This window comes from Vipera ursinii, assembly GCF_947247035.1.
Source record: "Vipera ursinii genome assembly, chromosome: 3".
Classification (NCBI taxonomy): domain Eukaryota; kingdom Metazoa; phylum Chordata; class Lepidosauria; order Squamata; family Viperidae; genus Vipera; species Vipera ursinii.
In genome coordinates, this window is record NC_139516.1 from 169,898,480 (window position 1) to 169,921,426 (window position 22,947).

The 22,947-nt window shown below is 37.9% G+C and overlaps 1 protein-coding gene across 2 annotated transcripts in view; it reads left to right on the forward strand.

Annotated features, from left to right (window-relative positions):
• The first annotated feature begins 281 nt into the window (after nt 1-281).
• The window catches only part of DSG2 (desmoglein 2), a 38,515-nt gene continuing 15,849 nt past the window's right edge, over nt 282-22,947 (forward strand). The window contains exons 1-11 of one of the 2 annotated variants that reach the window (XM_083359984.1): nt 282-482; nt 11,354-11,389; nt 11,868-11,996; nt 13,096-13,257; nt 13,474-13,618; nt 16,639-16,805; nt 18,364-18,498; nt 18,592-18,777; nt 19,506-19,768; nt 20,362-20,504; nt 21,969-22,196. In XM_083359984.1, the coding sequence (XP_083216110.1) occupies nt 435-482; nt 11,354-11,389; nt 11,868-11,996; nt 13,096-13,257; nt 13,474-13,618; nt 16,639-16,805; nt 18,364-18,498; nt 18,592-18,777; nt 19,506-19,768; nt 20,362-20,504; nt 21,969-22,196 (1,642 nt within the window). In that variant the 5' untranslated portion in view covers nt 282-434. Of the gene's footprint in view, nt 483-6,398; nt 6,750-11,353; nt 11,390-11,867; nt 11,997-13,095; nt 13,258-13,473; nt 13,619-16,638; nt 16,806-18,363; nt 18,499-18,591; nt 18,778-19,505; nt 19,769-20,361; nt 20,505-21,968; nt 22,197-22,947 lie in introns of those variants that run through there. The other variant, XM_083359985.1, reaches the window with a different exon arrangement.

Sequence of the window (22,947 nt, forward strand, 5' to 3'; positions counted from 1 at the left end):
GCAGCCCTTCATCCTAAAAGGCAAATGTCAACAGCTACTCCCTCTCCTTCCCTCCCTCACCACCACCACCACCTTTCTCCGTCCTTCCCCCAGTCGCGCAGAAACCCGAGTCAAAGGGCGGGCGGGGCTCCCGCACCCACCTGGTGTGCCTTTCCAGACGGGTATTCTCCGCCCTTAGGCCGTTCCTCCTCCTCCTCCTCCTCCTCCTCCTCCTCCTCCCCCCCCCCACCGCGCCGCTGATAGCCAGCCCTGTTTTCATTACTCCCCACCAGCGGGAAAGGGGTTGGGTTAAGCCGCCACCAAGAGTCCAGGCGCTCCAAGCGGAGTCCCTATTTCCCTTCCGGAGAGGTGAGCGGAAAGGGCTGCTGCTGCTGCTGCCGCCGATCCGGAGTTCAGGACGCGCGAAAGTTCAGGACGGAGTGGGGGGCTGGATCATGGCTGGATACTTCAGCATGGCAGGGCCCGGCCTCTGGATACTCTTGGTGAGTTTGGAAGGCCACCTGTTGCTCCCGACGGTTCGACTCGTTGGGGCTCTTGGGAAGGGGCGATGGCCGAGATGCCCGCCAAGGAAAGAAAAAGGGGTCGGTAGGGAGAGCCTGCTTTGGGGAACGGAACCGCCGGAACCAGGGCGCTCTCTCCGCTGCGGGCGAATGGGGCGCCGGCCGGAACAGAGGCTCCTCTTTCAGCCGAACAGCCGCGCCACGCCCTGCCAACCCAGCGCCGGAACCTCAGGAGGTTCACTCGAGATGCTACTCACGCTTAGGGCGGTGTGGAAAGAGCAATGTTTTTTTTTTTAAGTGCCTTTCGGGGGAGAAAGAAACTCTGGCGAAGATCTGGAGGTATTTGGTATTGCGAGAAACTTGTTTAGGCTGCCATTTTTTATATATATATATATATATATATATATATATATATATATATATATATATATATATATGTGTGTGTGTGTGTGTGTGTGTGTGTGTGTGTGTGTGTGTGTGTGTGTGTGTGTGTGTGTGTGTGTGCAAATTATTCAAATTGCTAATAAAGAATTTGGGAGGCTAAGATGATCATTTCGAACTCTTTATGTTCTCATCAGTTAGTCATACCCTTTATCTGAGATTCGAACCTGGGCTGATTATATATCAGGCGGTGTTTTAACTTCCTGAGCCACGGGTTCTTTCTCTCTTTTATTAGCTGGAAGGCAAGGCAAATGTATGTTTAAGTATTTGTCAAGGTTTTTTGAATGGACCTTGAGTTAATTAGTTAATTAATTTTATATATATATATATATATATATATATATATATATATATATATATATATATATATATATATATATATATATATATATATATATATATATATATATATATATATATATATGTTTTCTGAGGTTTTCGCGGGTGCCTGTATGTGGATCCTTGGTTTTTCGGGTTTTTCCCCGCGTAGAATTAAAGGTGTAGGCGCAACGTTTCGATGGAATCCCATCCATCATCATCAGGCTTCTGTTTCCTTCTTCTGGGAGAAGCATGTGGCTGTTTGTTCCTCTTTTTTAAACTGCCAGAGGGGGTGTGTTCTGTGGAGGTGTGCTCTGATTGGGTAGGGGACCAAGTGTGTTCTGATTGGGTGGGAGTGTGTTTTGAATGGTGGGGGTGTTCTGATTGGGTGGGGGTGTGTTCTGAGTGGATGGGCTGGTCTCAGCTGCCAGCTCCAGACCTGAGCTGGTGAGTTGTGCTGCTTTTGTTCGGCTTCGTGTTTGTGGTGGTGCCATGTTTTTATAGTGGGTGTCAGTTTGCTTATTGTGTGGTTTGGAGGGGTTTAAAGTGGCTGATGTTGCAGCTGTAGTTAGGTTTCTGTTTTGTGGTTGTGTGTCTTTATCGTTGTGGGTTCGGATTTGCTTTTTGAATGGTTGTGTGGTGGTGATGTCATGTGATGTTATCATGAGTTTGGGTCTGGTATCATTCTTGGTGGTTGGGCTTCGTCTGTCAATCAAGGCGGGTTTCCAAATGGCTGGTAGACGAGAGGTATCATCTCGTTTATTCATGCTGTGGGGGCGTTTTTCTATCTCAATGGCTTCTCTGATTATTCTGTTGTTAAAATGTTCAATTTTGGCAATAGTTTTGGTTTTTTTAAAATCAATTTCATGTCCCGTGGCTTCAAAGTGTTGGACCAGGGATGAAGTTTGTTCTCCCTTTCTGAGTGAGTTTTTGTGCTCTTCAATGCGTGCACTTATTCTTCTGTTGGTCTGTCCGATGTATGTGGTGGGGCAGGTGGTGCATGGGATTTCGTATACTCCTTGGTTTTCTAACCCAATTATGTCCTTGGGGTTTCTTAGGATGGTGGATATTTTTCTGTCTGTGTAGAATGCTGTTTTGATGTTGTGTTTTTGGAGGACCTTGCTGATTCTGTCTGTGGTCCCTTTTAAGTATGGGAGGAGGGCTTTGCCATTTTCTTGTTCTCTGTCTTGGGTTTTTGTGGGTGTCTCTCTTCGGATTAAGTTGGTAATCGTATTTCTTTGGAATCCATTGGCTGTTAGTACATTAGTGAGAGTGTGTAGTTCGGTTTTTAGGTGTTGTTCGTCAGCTAGGTGTTTTGTTCTGGAGATGAGTGTCTTGGCTACGGAGTTGATCTGTGCTGGGTGGTGGTGTGAGAGTGCGTTCAGATAGCGGTTTGTGTGTGTTTTTTTATGGTAGATAGTGTGTCCTAGGGAGCCGTTGGATTTCTTGTAGACTAAGACATCAAGGAAGGGAAGTTGATTGTTAGCTTCTGTTTCCATGGTGAATTGTATTTTGGGGTGTAGGCTATTGAGGTGTATGAGGAAGTCATCCAGTTTTTCTTTGCCGTGTGGCCAGATTACGAAGGTGTCATCTACGTATCTGAGCCAGAGTTTGGGTTTGTGGTTGGATTTTTCTAGAGCGAGGGTTTCAAAGTGTTCCATGTAGAGGTTTGCGATGACAGGTGAGAGGGGTGATCCCATGGGTGCTCCTTCCATTTGTTTGTATCTTTGTCCATTGTAGATGAAGTATGTGTTAGATAGGCAGTGGTTGGTCAGATCTAGGATGTGTTTTGGGGGGTTGTATTTATTTAGGATAGCTGTCAAGGCTTCTTTGATTGGCACTTGGGTGAAGAGGGATACGACATCGAAGCTCACAAGTAGGTCCCAGGGCTGTAAGTTTAGTTTACTTATGATCTCTATGAATTGGAATGAATCTTGTACGTGTGAGGTGATGGAATTTGCGTAAGGCTGTAGTTGTTTGGCAAGAAATTTGGCTAGATTTTGTAGAGGTGAGCCTATGGAGCTGACTATGGGTCTGAGTGGAGTTCCTTCTTTGTGTATCTTGGGCAGACCATAGAGCTTAGGACATCTGGATGATTTTTCTCTGGGAATGATTGTTTTCTCTCTCTGACCCTTTCTGCCTGCCCTTCTAGCCAAAATTATCTTTCTTTTTTTTAAAAAAAAAAGTTGGGAAAGATCAAAGAAAGCTATTGCAGGCTTACTTTTACTCATGGGCACTGCACAGGAGAGCCTTGAAGAAAAATTTTATCAACCATCATTTTCCTTCCTTCCTTATATTGTAATGCCACCATGAAGATCTGCAATTACAACAGTTTATGAAACAGCAATGAAAAAAGAATAATTCTTTGTTAAATTCTACTGCAGAAATTTAATTTCTAAAATGTAAAGTTGCCAAGTTGAAAAGTGAACACTTTAAATTTAAATATAAAGACCAAAATTTGACCAAAGGAATATTATTGTTTATTGTTTCAGACTCTGAAAGGAGTCAAGTAAATTTTCAGTTAGCTCACTGAAAGCATCCAATCTTATATCCACTTAGCTTATGAGGATTTCCCACTGAGATTTCATTGTGAATACTTGATTACTAGTTATGAGGCTTTTTTTCCCATTGTTCTGTTTTTAACTTGTAAGATACTCAAAGTCACAATGATGAATTAGACAGCTCAGTGGGTTAGGACGCTGAGCTTGTTGATCAGAAGGTCGGCAGTTTGGCGGGTCGAATCCCGAGTGCCACGTAGCAGAGTGAGCGCCTGTTACTCGTCCCAGCTACTGCCAACCTAGCAGTTTGAAAGCACGTAAAAATGCAAGTAGAAAAATAGGGAGCACTAGTCATGCCGGCCACATGACCATGGATACATCCTTGGACAAACACTGGCTCTTCGGCTTTGAAACGGAGATGAGCACCGGCCCCTAGAGTCGGAAACGACTAGCACGCATGTGCAGGGGAACCTTTACCTTTACCTATAACTTAACTAAATACATAGAATTTAGAATTGCACTGTTTGTGAGCAAAATAAGCAAATTTAATGGAGAAGTTAAGAGGATTACAAATAAAATTCAAAAAATTATTTCCAGAGAGTCCCAAAACAACAGGAACAACAAAAGATTTAGAAAAAGGCAGTTGGAAACCTCCTCCTTTGTGAGGAGAGATTCAATGTACTAAGAAAAAAGTCTGAGAAGAACCTCGTAGTAAAGTGCTTGCCTAATTCTGATATCCTTCAAGACAGTCTACAAAATTCTTAGTATGTTAGCAGAGGTATACTGAAAATAATAGGATATAATCCAATACAGTGAATCAAGCAGATCAAGGAAGCTAATAATTGATTCAATTTGCATGCCACCTAATTCTCAGTAACTCTGGAAGGCGTATATAAAATCATGGAGAACAATATGGAGAAAGATGGCTTCTTACCATTACTATCGCTTATTACTAGAATTTTCACTCTTTCCATGAAACTGACTGGTAGTAAAGTCAGGAGCAACAGAAAGGAATGCTTCTCTAGACAACACAGAATTTTTGGAATGCACTACTATGGGGTATGATGTCAACTTTTCCCTTAAAAGGAATTTAAAGTGAATCAGTTGAATTAATGGAGAATCAGCTCTATTGGGGATTTTGGTCATGGCAGCTAAATAAATGCATTAGCAGTATTTCTGAAGGGTATGTGAGAGGCAACAAAAGCATTAGTGGACTAACTCAAAGCATCTAACTAGCTACCTTCATAAAATAAATATTAGACCAGATGGATGCTAAGTTTCAGAAGACCTCTGAAAGTCTCGAAATGCAACTGATTTGAGCCCTATTCAGATATTTTCAGTCCAACTTCAGCATTAATGTGTGAAGAGGTAGAGTGATCATCGTGCACATATACTCCCATCTTGGTTTCCTTATTCTTTTTAATTTAGAGTAATATCTGAAATGAGAAACCAGCTGTGAAAGTATTTTGGATAATGTTGAAATCTAGACTGAGCGTTAACACAGGGAGCCTTCTACATATAGAAGAGGCTTCTTTCTTCATCTTGAGATGCAAGAGCCGTGGAAATGGTGATGGGAGGATAGAAAGATCTCGTTAATTCTTGTCTTCCTTGCATGTTTTTTATAAGCAAATGTAATATCTATGGAGGGTTTTTACTTAAAAGATAAACTATGTATTTCTCCATTGTAGCTTTTTGTCATTGAAAATCCTTCCTCTTTATAAGCTGCTTTTAATCTTGCTGGGGGGAAAATCTAGAGCTAACTTTATTTTTTTTCCTAAAAGGGTAAAAAAAAATAGGAGAAAAAAGAGAATGAGTAGGATTTTAATGGGAAAATGGCATAAGTGTTAAGCCCATTATTTCTCTGGTACAAAATTCATTTGCCCCAATGCCTTTATCAAGCATTTTTTTTTCATTCCTGAATAGGTAGAGAGGCTAGTAGAAAACTTCTTTTAGATTCACCAATTCTTCATACATTGATTGCTGATCAACATCTTTCATCTTTCATGAGGACCCAGATTGTTGGGGGCAATTAAGCTGACTTTGTAATAATGCCGCTGGGGTGTGTGTGAAAGCCCTAATAAGCAGGCATATACATAGAATGAAGGCTACTGCTAAGCTTGTAAGCCGCCCTGAGTCTTCGGAGAAGGGCGGGATATAAATGGGATTAAAATAAATAAAAAAATAAAAATTTCTAGAATATCTCAGGATTTGAGGCCCTGCCTGGTTGCTACTTTTCAACACCCAATATAATAAAGAAACTCTTGGTTGGGAATTTTGAAGCATTTTAACTTCTTTTTTGCATGTTAGAAATTGGAAAACAAAAAAGTCTAGTTTTTCTTCCCTGAGTTCAAAAGGTTGCCAGTTTCATTATGTTGTCCTGCCAGCCTTGTTAGATCTGAGGATGATTACCGGTAATTTTGTTTTGGATAAAGAACACTTTTCCGTAATACTCCTGAAGGAATGGGACTCCACCTTAAATTAAATATACATCTTCGGCTCATGCTTGAGCCCCAGATTTTTCTTGTAAAATCCACACTAAAGCTTATCACTGCATATAAATAAGCAAAGCATGTTTTTTCCCCTTTTATTACAAACTGTCTTCAGAATCAACTGAATTAGAAAAAAAACAAATGGTGTCACGAGTAGAAAATTTTAAACTGAGGGTGCAAATGTATGATTTCCTTTTGGTCTCCGTTTCCCTATTTTAATTTTGTTTTGTTTTGCTTTTTTTGGTATTCTGTTTTCCATTCGTGACATCTTTTCACTGCTATTAAATAATGTATATAGTTGCCATAGGCAGTTTACAAACTGATCTACATGCTTATTCTCTTTGACTTAAACAGGACTTTCCTATTTCCAAAACAAGCATATGGAGGAATGCAGCTTAAGCAATTTTTTCAAATTCAGAACTACAGTACAGGAGTAATTATCTAGAATTACAGAGATATTCCTATCTTGGGGAATGCTTGGAGATATTTTGAATCTTTTAATGGTAATGACTGCCCATTGTAAAGATCTATTCAGACTTAAATGAAAACACCTGCAAACATGAATTAGTTTCCTGAAATCCTGTTCACTTAGGAACGATGGTCAAACAAGTTCTACCAGTCTCAGAAGCTTACCAGTTTATTTTTATTTTGCCTGCTTTTTGTCGCAGCGGATAATATAGAATTTATTTATTTATTTTATTTTATTTAGATTTATATACCGCCCTTTCCCGAAGGACTCAGGGCAGTTTACAGGGCATTTAAAAAACAGTCAATACAAACGTTAAAACAAATTAAAAGAGATTAAATAGAACCCTGAGAAAATTAAAACCCAATTAAAATTAAAAAATATTCTTAGCCTGGGCCAGAGAGCTCGAAGAGCCAGGTCTTCAGGTCCCGGCGGAATGAACGGAGGTTGGGGGCAGTCCTAAGCTCCGCAGGCAGCTGGTTCCACAGGGCAGGCGCACCCAACTGAGAAGGCCCTACCCCTGGGTGTTACCCGCCGGCAGTCTTTAACCGGCGGCACCCTGAGGAGACCCTCAGAATGAGTATCTGCACTGAACAGCTTCCACTGTTCATTGGAGGCTGTTCGTGGAAATACACACTCTGGAAGAGACATAAAAACAGTCTTTATGCAGACACATCTAGAGAGATAAACAAGATGACCGCAGAATAAAAATGATTGCACCTTGCAGTGTGTTGCCTTGCTTCAAACTGAAGAGGAAGTTACCAAGCATAACAAGGACTTCAAGTATCCCACCTTACATAAAGGAAATTGGGCTAAACAGATCAGAACACCATTTCAGCAGCATAAGCATGCTACTTCAAAGTAAGAACCATTGAGTTCAAGGGCCTTGCCACAGAGAAACCATGCATAGGTTGATGGATCATTGGCCTGGATTTCTGGATCATAGTTTTCTCTATGTAAGTGTGTTTGAGACACACATAAGTAAATATTTTGTGAAAAGAAAATGGTTTGTGTCTGTAAGTAGATGTGGCATCAGTTTTCAGAATAGGCTATTTCAGGAAATTAATTTTAGTCATTAATTGAATCAACTTAAATTTTCATTCTATTGTTTTTAGGCGTAACTTCTAGCCAATGAATGTATTTGCAGAGATACACCAATACAATTTGATGTTGTTCTTCTTACCTTTCTTTTGAAAGAGGCTGTCTTACATACGTGATCATTTTCCTTATTTTTAATTATGGTAATATATGTTGCCTTGGTGAAGGGTTAGAATTCTCCCTAAGCTTCAAAGGAGTGATGGGTATTTCTGCTTGTTATATTTTTTTAAATAGTGTTCATACTCGTGCTGTAAAGCATACTGTATTTGGTTGTGGAGTTCCTTATATTTGTTCATCTATGCAATTTATTGATTTTTTTTACAGTCATCCCATGTTTTTTAAATGTACCTCCATAAAGTATTTACTTTATTTGTAAGCCACTTAAGGCAGGTGGTCTCTAAATTGTTGGCAGAACTCTGAATGGCCACTAGGTAACAGCAGCAGATACAGAAACCTGAATCTTTCCCACTATTCTTTGATAAAATGCGGCTTTTCAGGTCTACATTCTAGACAAACTTCCTCAACCTGATGGCTTCTAACCAATGAAAACTGAGTTCTCACACACTGTTTGAAGAAAACCACACTGAAGAAAGTTAGTTTAAAAGGAATTTGTGGTGAATCAGTTGACCGAGTTAAGTAAGGTCTGTGACTTTCATGCATTGCAAAAGTAATGATATCACCCTTTTCCAACCTGGTGGCTTATAGAAATATTGAGTGTTCAGTCCCAATGTAATAGTCTGCATGCCCAAAGGAATTTTAGTTGCAACATCAACTATAGGGAGTTCATTGGGTTCAGCGATGGATTGCTACATGATTCATTACATACTTAAGGTTCAGAATTGAATATAACTAAGGTGTATTAACAAGAGGAAAGTACATTCCTATCTCTACTTTCCCTTAAATGGGAGGATCACATCTTCAAATAGGAGGATGCTATTCTCATAGAGGATTAGAACTATATTTACAACACAGAGAAAGTTATTTCTGCTCTTCTTATTCCAATATCAAAATCTGGACTTGGTGTAATCAACACAGAGCTCAAAATAAATCCATAGTTTTATAATTGGCATGCTAATAACCTCCAAAGCATGGCAGTGGTCAGAAAAATCATGTATGGAAGCCCTGGAAATAGTGGACAAAACCGGACTTCTATAAGTCCAAAAGGCACAAGCTGGGTGAATGCTTAGCTAAATGCACATCAAACCCTAAGTAGAAGAACCTGAAGTATTAGGAGAATGAGTGCTTATATACATTGCTGTTTTTTATTTGATTGGAAAGCCTAAATAATGTATTCATTTTCGAGAGCATCTTTCCTGCAGTATCTGCCTAGCCAATTTATTTGGCAGGGTGTGTTCCAGGTTCCTTCATTTAAGCAATGCCATCTATCAGGACCCCAGAAGAAAACCTTCTCTATCATTCAGCTGTACCCTGGAATGAAGTATCCCCAGTTCAAAATGGCCTCCACCTTGCTGGTTGTTTTGAAGGAGCCTGAAGTCGTGGTTCTTGGTTGGCATGACTGAAACTATATTGACCCCTATATCTTTCTAAGCAAATAATACCAGCTGAGGGCATGCAGAATATTACCGTAATACATTTGGATGTGAGGAACTTTAGCTTTTTTTCCTGCAACAATCCTTGTATTGCTGTTAAGTAGGGGGGTCTATCTTCTGAAAGCCAATAACAGTTAAAAGCAGGGGTCCCCAACCCCCAGTCCGTGGCCCAGCACCAGTCTGCGGTCTGTTGGGAACCAGGCTGCCAAAGCTGCAGGTAAGCGCATGAGCGTGCAAAGCCCCATTTGTACAATCAGCATATGCGCACGTGAAACCATCTCTCCCCTGCTGCCCCCCACCACTGCCGGTCCATGGAGCCAGAAGGGATGGGGACTGCTGGTTTAAGAGGCAGGACAAAACAAATGACAGTTTCTTATTGGCCTGAAGTTATTCACTTTAATACTCACAAAGAAATACATGTCCACTGCGTCTACTTAAGTATTTTTCCCTTGTTCAGAACTTGACTGTAAAAGCAAAGAGGATTTGGGTGTCGGTCTGAACATTCTAGAGAGAGGGAGTTGTGATGGCTGAAGGAGAATTTGATATTTAACAGCTGGCCTTGTTCCAATATATTTTAAACTGGACATTATCAAGGAAAATTGATTCAGGTGATAAATACTGATTTTAATACAGAGTCTCATGTTTGATAGCATGAAATAACTTGCTTGCTCTAGAGTTTCTGAACAACTTCAAGATGGACAGCTTCAAGTCCCAGAATTCTCCAGATAGCAATTTTGGGGAATTGAAGTCAGTATATCTTAAAACCACTAAGATTGAGAAAAACAGCTATAGATTTAGATCCTAAGTCTAATTAATGTGTTTCAATATCTGAGAGATTGTAAAGAAATTCATAATGTTCTATTTATGTATAACAACTGTGCCACACATACAGAGCAGTTCCATGTCACTACAAAGTTTCTTGAGGAAACTTTGATTTATAACTTCATCCTTCTGACAGAGATATGAATCATGTCAGGGTAGGACAGGCTTTGACATGGGAAAAGAACATGCATTTATCACTAAAACCAAAGAAATCCACCCTAAAATAGAAACCTTCCCTAGACTAGAAACTTTTTGGAGAATTTCCCAAGACTTGAAAGACAATAATTAACTTTACATTACAATAATTACATTTCATATTAATGGCAGGCAATTTGCCAGATTATCATTGTGCACACTTTATTTAGCACAATACTGTTTTCTGTTCACAATTTATAAAACCATGTGGTTTCTCAAATTGAAAATCCAAATGCATTCTTGTTTGCCAATATCTGAAATATTAAGTCTACATAAGATGGGCGTATCAGAAGGGGAAAAAACCAGTATTTTTTTAATAAAAAGCTTAGATCTTAACTAAAAAATTAAACCAAATTGTTTTTTTAAAGGTATGCTGAGTATATACCATACTGTAATTTCTGGATCATCTTCTGTTAATGATAGCTTAATTGTGGTTATTTGACTTATAAGACTACCATGGGAAGTTCAAGGCTACATGGTCCTTGACTACATGAGGTAAGCCACGATTTAAATAATAGAGGTGGCGAAATTTTCTTAGGTATTGTAATTAATCAATTTCAGGGTTTGTTTCAAGAGGAAAGGGCATTACTACATCCCTGGAACATGTTTGAAAAGTTATATTTGCTTTCTCTCTTCTGTCAGCGCTTATCTAAAATGCAAAACTATCCTAACCCATTAATGCTGATTTCACTGTTTTCAGGTTTCATTTGTATTCGCATCTATGAAATTTCACAGTCTACTTTCATTTTCTGACCATATTAAATGTGAAAACCTACTGTTGATTTGGTTTTAAATGTGCATCCATTTTATTATTTTAAAAAATAGCTTAAATATGCTTAATATTTTCTGGGTGGAGTAATGTGTACTATTTTAACTGAATTTCACTGATGCTAAAAGATTGCTCAGTGTTAATTTTCCTAGTGGTTTATATTGGAAGATTAGTTATATTTTTAATTTCTATATCTTTTTATTGCAGAGTTATGTAGTCTTTGGAAATGGACTTCATTTAGAGGTAAGTGACTATCAATTTTAAGGGGTTTTCTGCACATCTTATGTACATTACTAAGGAGGTTTTTAAAGGTTTAAAGAAACTTTTATAAATAATTCATTTCCAACACTTGTAAAGTGCATATATGATATATAGAAAGTATTGTAAAATGTAGAAACCATAGAATAGAACAAAAAATTTTACAATTTCCTTGTTGAAAGATGAATAGCGCATAGGATCGATAATATTTTTTTCCTTCCTGTAAGTGCTTATGGTTTTTCAGAATATACATACTGTATTAGAAACAATGTCAATTGTTATAATGCAAATATTGTGTTGTTGCTTATATTGAAGTATACCATGTGTTTTCTGTTATGAATCCCATTATTTGTATGAAAAATAAGAATGTGCATTTAAAAATAGCAGGCTTCACGATTTTGATTTGACAGTATGGCAATTAGAAAACTTGCAATGCTGCAAATAAAACTGGATTTCCTCATAGATTCTTGGCGGAAGGCATGAGCAAGTATTCCATCAGAAAAGCCTAATCAGGCAAAAGCGAGAATGGATTGTTCCACCTGCCAGGATCTGGGAAGAACGTGATAATTCCAATAAGAACCCAATTGCTAAGGTAAGTCAGGCTTGGAAACAAATATGTCTTTTATTTTGTCCTTAATAGCTTTCCTCAACTTGAGCTGGAGTTGCAATCCTATCAAGGATAGAAGGTGTCAGATTGAGTAAAACAATCATACTATCAGTTATATAATTCTGATTTATTACTGGGGGGAAAATGAAATGGCCACAATTATTATTTAGTAGAGCTAAATTATAATACAGTGATCTTATGAAAAGGATTTAATATATTCGCCTTACTCATACCTACTAGACAAAATTGAGGATTAACTAAAAAGACTTTTTCCTACCCCAATAAGAATCAGAAATGTAATTATAATTAGCTAGATCCTGGACAGTGGACAGAAGAGAACATCAGTACACAGACAAATTTATACTATTTTGTTTCATTTGTGACACCGTTCTGCACATGCACAAAGATGGTTCCATGAGATTCTTTCCTTTCTCCATTTAGTTTTGTCGGCAAACAGTGATCCATCTGCTGGAGGATGAGTTGCGACTTTGCTGATTAGATCTATTTAATATGGTTTAAAATTTCTGCCTACCACTTAAAACTTTGTCTACTTTTAAGTTTATAAAGGCTGGTTCATACAAACACTTGACTTGGTTACAGAATTAAGTCATTTTTGTGATTTGTATGATTCATTGATTCAGTAACTTAAACAGGCCACATCCAGAACAATGCAAACCAGTTCTTCCAGGAGATTTACATTCAGGAAATTGCTGGACCAACCTTGAAGCAGATAGATTGGAATGGTCCAGAGAAAAAACAGAGTTTTTCTAGAGTTTCTCAGAATGTTATAGTCCCAGACTAAAAAGTTTTGCACATCTTTACTTAATTATTAAGAAAACTAAAATAACATAAAACTTCATCTTTTTTAAACATTAAAACAGGGGTCTTCAAACTCAGCCCTTTTATGACTCATGGACTTCAACTCCCAGAATTCCTCAGCCAGCATGCCTGGCTGAGAAATTCTGGGAGTTGAAGTCCATGAGTCATAAAAGGGCCGAGTTTGAAAACCCATGCATTAAAACATATTTGTTTTAAATTTCAGAGACACACAAAAATATTTTTTCTTTTCTCCTATTCCATATAGATTCGGTCTGACAAAGATGTTGAGCCAGGAGTAATTATTACTTACACCATTTCTGGCCAAGGAGTCACAGAACCACCGTATCATTTGTTTGTGATTAATGGGAAAACTGGAGAATTGAACATAACTGGAATAGTTGATCGGGAACAAACACCAATGTTACATGTAAGCAGATGAAACTCTGTCTCTTTTTGGTACATAGATTCATATCAGTTATCGGCTCTTGATTTTTACTGTATCTATAGGAATTTATTTTTCTAAAGGTGCCAATGGGAAAGAGTGAGTACTATAATTCAGTGATAATTGTTATTTTTATTTTCCTGTTAATTGAATCAATTGAATGAAATTAATCATCTGGACTTCACGTTACTATTATTTCAGCTGAGAGGCTATGCACTGAATCAAAAAGGTGAAAATCTGGAAAGGCCACTGGATCTGCGGATTCAAGTTATGGATGTAAATGACAATAGCCCAGTGTTTTCACAAACAGTTTTCATGGGTTCTGTTGAAGAATTGTGTGAAGTGGGTACGTTCTAGACTTTTATTTACATTTTCAATCTGACTCAGCATTCATACTCTTTTCCCTGTACAATTATTTTGAATCCATTCCTTCCTTCCTATTGCCTCTCGTGCCCTTGTCACAAACATGTATTTTATTGATTACAGTATTGCAGAAATATCACAGACTTTTATTTTATAGTATTATTCGGGTGAGGCATTAGAAAACATAATTAAATAGTTGAGAAAGTGCTTTATTAAAAGCCAAAATATAAGGTCTAGGAACCAAAAAATCTTATTTTTAGTATTATGATAATTTCAAAATAGTACAGAATAGAGACTACATGTACTTTACCCTTTACCCTTGTTTTCCTTACTATGTAGTAATTAAAAAGGCAAAATCTTGTGGTGCATTTGGGTAGAACCATAACAGACTAAAGATAGGGGTGAGATAAATTGCTGCTTAGAATAAGTTTTTATAGTGATGCTTTTAGCAGCACCTCCTCTATTATTGGGATGACATAAATATACCTTCCCTTTCCATGTATCTATTCTACCACTGAATATTTGTTTGGGTTTATATAATCTGCTTTTCATTTAGGAACTTGCAATGGCATGCATCACACCAATACAGGACTCCTCAACTTACAATAGATCATTTAGTGACTTATAACCATTTTTCACACTTATGCCCATGGTCACATGATCAAAAGAGCCTTGGTGGAGCAGTGGGCTAATGCCTCCTTAAGTAACACCAGCTGCCTGCAATTAGTGCAGGTTCGCATCCCACCAGGCTCAAGGTTGAGTCAGCCTTCCATCCTTCCGAGGTAGGTAAAATGAGGACCCAGATTGTTGGGGGCAATTAAGCTGACTTTGTAATAATGCCGCTTGGGGGGGGGCGAAAGCCCTAATAAGCAGGCATATACATAGAATGAAGGCTATTGCTAAGCACATTGATTTGTGCTTTAAAATTGTAAGCCACCCTGAGTCTTCGGAGAAGGGTGGGATATAAATGGGATTAAAAAAAAAAATCAGATGCTTGGCAACTGACTCATATTTATGATGGTTGCAATATCCTGGATTCATATAATCGCTTTTGTGGCTTCGACAAGTAAAGTCAATGGGGAAGCCAGATTAACAATCATGTCACTAACTTAACAACTGCACTTATTCACTTAATACCTATGGCAAGAAAAGTTGTAAAATGAGGGGGGTGTCACTTAGCAACAGAAATTTTTGGCTCAATTGTCATAAATCAAAGATTGCATCAGTCTTTATGCAAAAAGAAATTATACCACAACATACCAAAAAAGTACTGCAAAACACAAACTAGAAACAAAAAGTAAAATAAGCAAGAATATGGTAAGAGAACACCTATCCAACCTTGACAAATATAAATCCCCAGGAACCGACAGATTACATCCCAGAGTTCTGAAGGAACTGGCACATGTTATCTCAGAACCTTTGCGCCATATCTTTCAAAAATCCTCGAGCACCGGGGAAGTACCTAAGGATTAGAAAAGGGCTGATGTGATTCCCATCTTCAAGAAAGGGAAAAAAAACGGACCCAGGGAATTACAGACCAATCAGTCTAAGATCAATACCTGGGAAGATCCTGGAAAATATAATCAAAAAACAGATCTGCGAACAAGTAGAAGCAAACAAAGTTATAACTGGTAGCCAGGATAGGTTTCTTAAAAACAGATCATGCCAAACCAATCTTATTTCATTCTTTGATAAAGTGGCCAATTAGTAGACCAGCAAAATACTGTGGACATAGTATACTTAGATTTCAGTAGGGCATTTGACAAAGTAGACCACAATCTACTGCTTGGAAAACTAGAAAAAGGTGAAATAGACAACATCACCACTAGATGAATCTGTAGCTGGCTGGCAAACTGTACTCAATGAGTAGTCCTCAATGCTACTACAACCACATGGAGAGAAGTAAGCTGTGGGGTATCACAAGGCTCCGTCTTGGGCCCAGTATTCTTCAATATCTTCATCAATGACTTAGATGAGGGAATAGAGGGGGAACTCATCAAATTTGCCGATGACACTAAATTGGCAGCGATAGCCAACACCGCAGAAGACAAACTCAGGATTCAAAAAGATCTTGACAAACTTGAACAACAAAATGAGTTTTAATGTGGAGAAAAGCAAAGTTTTACATTTAGGCAGGAAAAATCAAAGATATAAGTACAGATTAGGTGAGACCAGGCTCAAAAACAGTAACTTTGAGAGGGACCTTGGAGTCCTAGTGGACGATCACTTGACTATGAGCCAGCAGTGTGCAGCAACAGCCAAAAAAGCTAATACAATCCTGTGTTGCATAAACAGAGGCATAGAATCAAGATCACACAAAGTATTAGTACCACTTTATAAAACCCTAGTGAGACCACATCTGGAATACTGCAACCAGTTTTGGTCACCATACCACAAAAAAGATGTTGAGACCTTGGAAAAAGTTCAGAGAAGAGCAAGTAAGATAATCAAAAGCCTGGAGACTGAAACATATGAAGAACGGCTGCAGGACTTGGGTTTGGCTAGTCTAAAGAAATGAAGAAATAGGGATGACATGATACCAGTATTCCAGTATTTGAGAGGCAGCCACAAAGAAGAGGGGGTCACGTTATTCACCAAAGCACCAGAGGGCAGGACAAGAAACAATGGTTGGAAACTAATCAAAGAGAGAAGCAACCTGGAATTGAGGAAATTCCTAACAGTGAGGACAATTAACCAATGGAACAGCTTGTTTTTAAGAAGGGACTGGACAGTCACTTGTCTGAGATGATATAGGTTCTCCTGCTTGAGCGGGGGACTGGACTAGAAGACCCCCAAGGTCCCTTCCAGCTCTATTCTATTACCTGTACAATTCCAGTATTCAGAAGCTGAGATTACATTGGATGAGTTTGCTCCCCTGTGCCTTCAAGAATGGTGTGTGGCTATGGTATTAAAAGCAGGACAGTTATAGCGGTCAGGAAGAAAATGTGTGCTTTTGGTCATTGCCATTTGATATACCCTTGCAAAATGCTTACTCTTTTTTAGGTACTCTTGTGCTGAAGATAAATGCAACTGACGCAGATGAGCCCAATACACCCAACTCCCAAATTGCTTTTAAGATTATTTCACAAGAACCTGATGATGCTAATGCATTTGTCATTAACAAAGCAACAGGTGAAGTTCGGACAGCATCATTCCAGCTTGACAGAGAGGTATTTTCTCTCTCTCTTAATATCCTTGTAATGGTTTCTTATTTATCTAGTTTCTTTCTGATTTAGTAGAAGTATGGAAGATACTAAGATTTCATGAAAATTCCTTTATGAAACAAGAGAGGGGCAACCAATCTCTGTCAATCCTCTTCTCCTCTTGCTGGCCCAGATGACCTTCCAGTTCTAAGGAACAGTTTTTCAGGAGGTTGAGTATGCTGCATGTAAAAGGAGAAATTGCAGCTGCTTTCTTGGTCATTTTCAGTAAGCTAAATGTCACTCACTATCTTACCTTCAGTTTACAAATAAATAATTAAAAGATATAGAAACTGTTAATAAGCCAATTCATCATATTTACTGGTAGTCCTCAACTTACAACCATTTGTTAAGTGACCGTTCCAAGTTACAACAGTGCTTTAAAAAGTGATCGTGACAGTTGTGACAATTCACTTAACGTGAAGCTGTGACAGATTCACTTAATGACTGCATGATTCACTTAACAATTGCAGTGACTTACGGTACTTAACAATTGTGGCAAAAATGGGGCACCACTCACATAATAACTGCCTGCTTAGCAACGGAAATTTTGGGCTCAACTATGGCCGTAAGTTAAGGATTGCCATAATAACAGCTCATGAAAGACTGGCAAGTAGTTAACTTAGTAAAACATAATCATTAATAAAAAGCTAAGTTGGATAGGATTCACTTAGTCAAACCAATTTTAAGAGGATTTCTTTGATATTTATGTAGTGATCCAAATTCAATTGATCTTTGAACGTCAACTTTGAAGCTCAGCATAAGTATCTGAAACAGGATTCTTCCCCATGAGACCTGCAGTAGATTTTAGCTGAATATCTAGGCTATGAGTTGGCTGAAAGTCATTAGTGTGTAAACCAAATAAATACATATTTATGGTATATATGCATAAACACATATGCAAAATCTAATATATATTTTTCCAAAACCTTGTTTCATTTTGGCTAGACCTAGGCTGTTATGAGTATACTGAATGTTTATGAAATATATATACATAGTGGAGATGCAGTCTTTATGGTAGGGCTTATATGGTGACTCTACTGCAAAGTCTGGATATGGTTGTGAGCCTTTTTTATTATTTCAGAGTGTTAGAAAGAGAAAATGTCCTTTTGATGAGGATCACAATGTGTGAATGGCTTACACCTTTGCTTCTTTGTTTCTCTGACCTTCTGCTTTCCTGTCTTCTGCTTTTCACTAGTTCAGAATACTTTGCTTACCTCCACTCACAGGCACATGATTTTCTCTGTGTCTTCTGGCAGCAAGAAGGAGGTGTTAAGTTTCTGCACTTCCTACCATGAACTTTCAAAAAAAGAGTAACAAATCTGTGGCCTGCAAATGTGGCCAGAAGTTAGAGATACTGGTAGTTGTAATTCAGCAATCTCTGGGGTGGTATTAGGTCCCCACTCTCTCTTTAAGGTTCCCCAGGTTGGGGCACAATTCTTTTCCAGTTATTGGTGGTGGCATTTGACCTTCACTTAGACACTGTTTTTCTATATCCTAACTTTCGTGCTGTTTGACTGCTCCGCAGCTGCATAGTAGTTATTCCTTGGTTGTGGAAGCAAAAGACCTTAATGGAAAAGAACATGGGAATGGTCAAGTGACCACTCTACAGATCAAGATTCTGGATGTTAATGACAATATCCCTAAACTTAACAAGCCTGTGGTGAGTAAAAAGTGTGCTTGCTATTATTTGGGTGGGTTTTTTCAGTTATGATCAGAAAGATGTATTATTATAAAAAGGCTTCTTTATTTACAGTATGAAGGAAGTGTAAAAGAAAATATAGCTAATGTGGAAATCATGCGCTTGGACGTCTTTGATGGAGATGAACAATTTACTGATAACTGGCTGGCAAACTTTGTGATTGTGTCTGGCAATGATGGAGGCTACTTCCATATAGAAACAGATTCACAAACCAACCAAGGAATTCTTACTCTGATTAAGGTTAGTGGATGGGGAGAGGCAATCCAGTGATGGTACCCAGCAAAAGAAGAGGACAATGGGAGCACACAGCACAATGGGCAAACTAATGTGTTCTGTACGAGTATTGTGCATAGATTGCTGTAATCTCATTTTAACCACATCTCTGCCCCTGTTTCCATTATTATGAGATTTTATAGTGTGGTAGGAATGTTTTGCCCATAAAATAGTTGTATTCTGTATGCCCACCTACAACACATATCCTCAAAGAGCATTTATTAGTTCAGATTCCTATATTTCATAATAATTTAAATAGTACATTTTCTGTTCCACAAATTACATTACAATTCATAACATCAGTTTTTTTATAACCATTGTCAAGCTGAGCCATTTAACAAGCAGTCCGGAACTGTTTCATCCCCTGATTTCATAGTTTATTTATGCCTATGAATAAAGGTAAACAGAGGTTCCTAAATCAATTGCTTGATGTGTCTGTTTTTTAACATAAGGTCTAGTTATGCTTTGTTCTCTTCTGTGCCTTGATCTCCATTTGATACAGTGACGTGAAAACTCAAGAATCTTTTCTGCACTTTTTATATTGACCATACTCTTTGAATGGATTTGCAAGGGTGTTTCATATCAAATAATATTGAAGTTGCAATAGTAAACTTCCACCAAAGGTCCAGAAGGATATACAAGTGGGTTAATTGCAATTACATTCTAAATTATGTCTTTTTTTATTCTCTCTGCAGGAAATAAATTATGAAGAATTGCAGACAATGGACCTGAAGATAACAGTTTCTAACAAAGCAGCATATCACAAATCAATTATTAATCAAGTTTCCCAAGTAAAACCAGTTTCTGTGAAAATTAATGTGGAAAATGTGAGGGAAGGCCCCATATTTAAGCCCCACACTTTAATGATTAAGACAAGTGAAACAATGAAAATAAACCAGATTATTGGAAGCTTTCAAGCTTATGATGAAGACACTCAAAAAATAGCAGAACGCATCACGTAAGATTTATTTATTTATTTATTTATTTATAAGTATACCTATATGCCATTCAACTTCCAATGACTCTGGGTGGTCCACAACAATCAACAGTTACCGTAGAAGGAGAACATTCTGTGCCTACATGCTTTCAATATGCCAGACATAGTTTCACTACTGTCATGTTCCAACATTACTCATCCTTCCTGTGAGATAGGCAGCCATATAAATATGATTAATAAATACTGAAAAAGTTATTCACATGTCATCTTAAAGCATGAGTTTTCACATTGTTGAATAAACTAGAGTTAATGCAAAAGAACTCAGAAATTATTTCTTGGGCCAACTTCTGATTGCTTTTCCCATTAAACTGTCCTCACTACAGTATGTCCCTTTGTTGATTGGCTAGAAATTTGAACAGGGCACAACTAGAAATACACAAGAATAAATGTATTGAAATTTGACTGCTATTTATTAACAATTATTTGGGTGTTATTAACTATGGTAAGTAGATGTTTAAAAAGTTTGTATGTCTCCTAAGAAGTATATTTTTCCATATGTATGCGTAATCTCAGGTTTGTATGCTTATTTTCACATATGTTTAAAATTTACACAGGTATGCCAAAGGAAATGATATTGCAAACTGGTTGATAGTAAATGCTAAAACAGCTGAAATCAGGCTACTTAAAGTCCCAGACTATGAATCGCCCTATGTCATCAATGGTACTTACACTGCAACAATTTTGGCCATAACTACTGGTACGTAGTGAATATTTTCGTTGTACATTATAATGGTTGTTAATTACCAAGAGTTGTAAGATCTGGTGGAGACTATACTTTTTAATGATCTATAGTACCCTGCCTTACTTTCTCTTTTTTTGGGGGGGGGTGTCAAAAGGTTTTGGCAAAATGCCAGGAAGTGGAATAGAGAAAGCAGGGGGAGAGAACCAATATTCCTACTCTGAAGAAATTGGTGTTTGTCTTAATTTCATCAAACCACAGCCAAACTAATGATCTGGTATCCTGTTTAGATAAACAAATGAGATTATACAACATCTAAACATCTTGTCGTGCTGAACCAGAAAACTGATCATTTCTGCATCAAGATTAGGTTCCAGTAATTCAGAACAAATTAGTTTTGAGTCATTTACTTTAACCTGGTTACCTTAGACTCAAAACCAGAGAAGAGATTTAATGTAAGGTAATTTTCTTTTCCAGCTACCGGTAGAGAAATCAGTGCCTGGAGTGATTTTCAGTATGAGATTTCTTTAAGCTTTCCATTTCTTTTTAAGAGCTTTCTTTCCATTTTTGGTGAATGTGCAGATTTTAAATAGGTACAGAAAATGGTTTTGAAAAGTATAAATCTCATTCTCCATATGTGCTGCATCTGACTCTATTTTTCTTAAATTGTGTCCCAGCCCCACCCCATGGTAGCCGTCCAATTTCCACAAAAGAGGCAAGGATGCTGGAAGAATAACTAGGGCCTTATAACCAAAGCAGATTTGAAGTCCATTGGTCATCTGCCACTGCATTATCATCTGAATACCTTCCTTGAAAACAACAGCAGACTAGTCCATCACATCATGCACAGAATCAGAATCACAACATTCTGCTTATTAGAGCACAAGTTACTTTTCCCTTTGAATAAATTCATAATGCAATCATACACCTTTTATGTCATATGTAATATCTGGCGCATTCTTAGTACTAAGTGGATGCAGGGAGCAGAGGCTGTAGTAAAGCTGGTGCATTGTTACAGTGAGAGCTACAAATTTAACACCAACCACAATCCAATATGAGGCTCTGGATTTTTGAATAATTGCCTGATTAACTAACAAAGACCCTAGCCATTAACGGCCATTCAAAGTTACACCCCCCCATCAAAGCTCATTACAACCCTGTTTCAAACTGGCTGAAGCAACCCAGCAGTCATTCACCATTAAGAATGTTAAGCAAAGGTCATTAATAGTTGTCACCACTTGTAGTCTCCTTTAAAGTCATAGGTCAATGACTACCTACATAGCAGTGACCTCCAAAATTTTCATGGGTATGAATTTTTTTTACATTCAATTTAACTATGTAATCTAATGAATTATAAACTACTCATAATTCAAACACTTGGTTCACATTTAAAATCTTATATATGCTTTAAAATGCAAACAAGTTTCTAATTAATCAAAACTTTGCATAACAGTAGATATTTGTTCCTTCTGTGCTTTACAGACTACCCTCCAAAAACAGCTACTGGTACTATCGTTATTCAGATTGAAGACAAGAATGATCACTGCCCAATTCTTGTGACTCCAAAAACAACTGTCTGTACTGATGCAAAGTATATTAATGTCACTGTTGAAGATCGAGATAGACATCCAAATGCTGGTCCTTTCACTTTCATGGTCATTGATGAACCTGAAAGAATGTCAGACAAATGGGAAATTGGTCAGGTAGATGGTAAGTGTGAGTCGTGCCACATTTATCGAGATTGGAGCAGCTCGGAAGCTACAGACTTTAAGAGAACAGAGCTTGTGGCTTGGTTTCATATCATGCTGAGCAGTCATGTGGTTAGATTGGTTTTAGCTTAGCTGACACACATGAACCCAATTATTGTAATTTGTAAATCTCATGAAGGATGGTAAATTAGCAGTGCATGAACATAATCCATGGCAAACATTCCATTAATAGATGGTAGTTTGCTGCCTCACCGTTTTGAGGTGAGAGAGAGAGAGAACACTATTAAAATTCTAGCTCAGTAAAGAACTATCTGACCAGTTGTGATCCGGTTAGTATCGTATGAGCTGTCATAACCAATGTGGTTGCAAGTAACTTTAGCAAATTGAACTTCCATGTTGCTGAGCCTAAAACATCTTATATTGAACAATTGAGACAGAGATTTGTCCAGTGATAAACTGCTACCTCTTTTTATTCTGATGCTTGCATTGTACTAATCCTAAATAAGGTTGCTTTAGTTTCAATTTAAGACATTATATAAAAACAACCAGCAACTGTGATTTATAAACCACCATTTTTGATTTAGCATATTGTTTAAATATAGCCGTGTATGGTTTCTTCAGTAAAGCATAGCTAAATACAATGTGTGAATCCATCTGTTGTTTTGATTTGGATAACCAGATCTCACGCCAAAGAGCAGCAGAGGTGTACCTCTGCAGTATAACTTTTCTTCTACAAAAGTGGACTAAGAAAT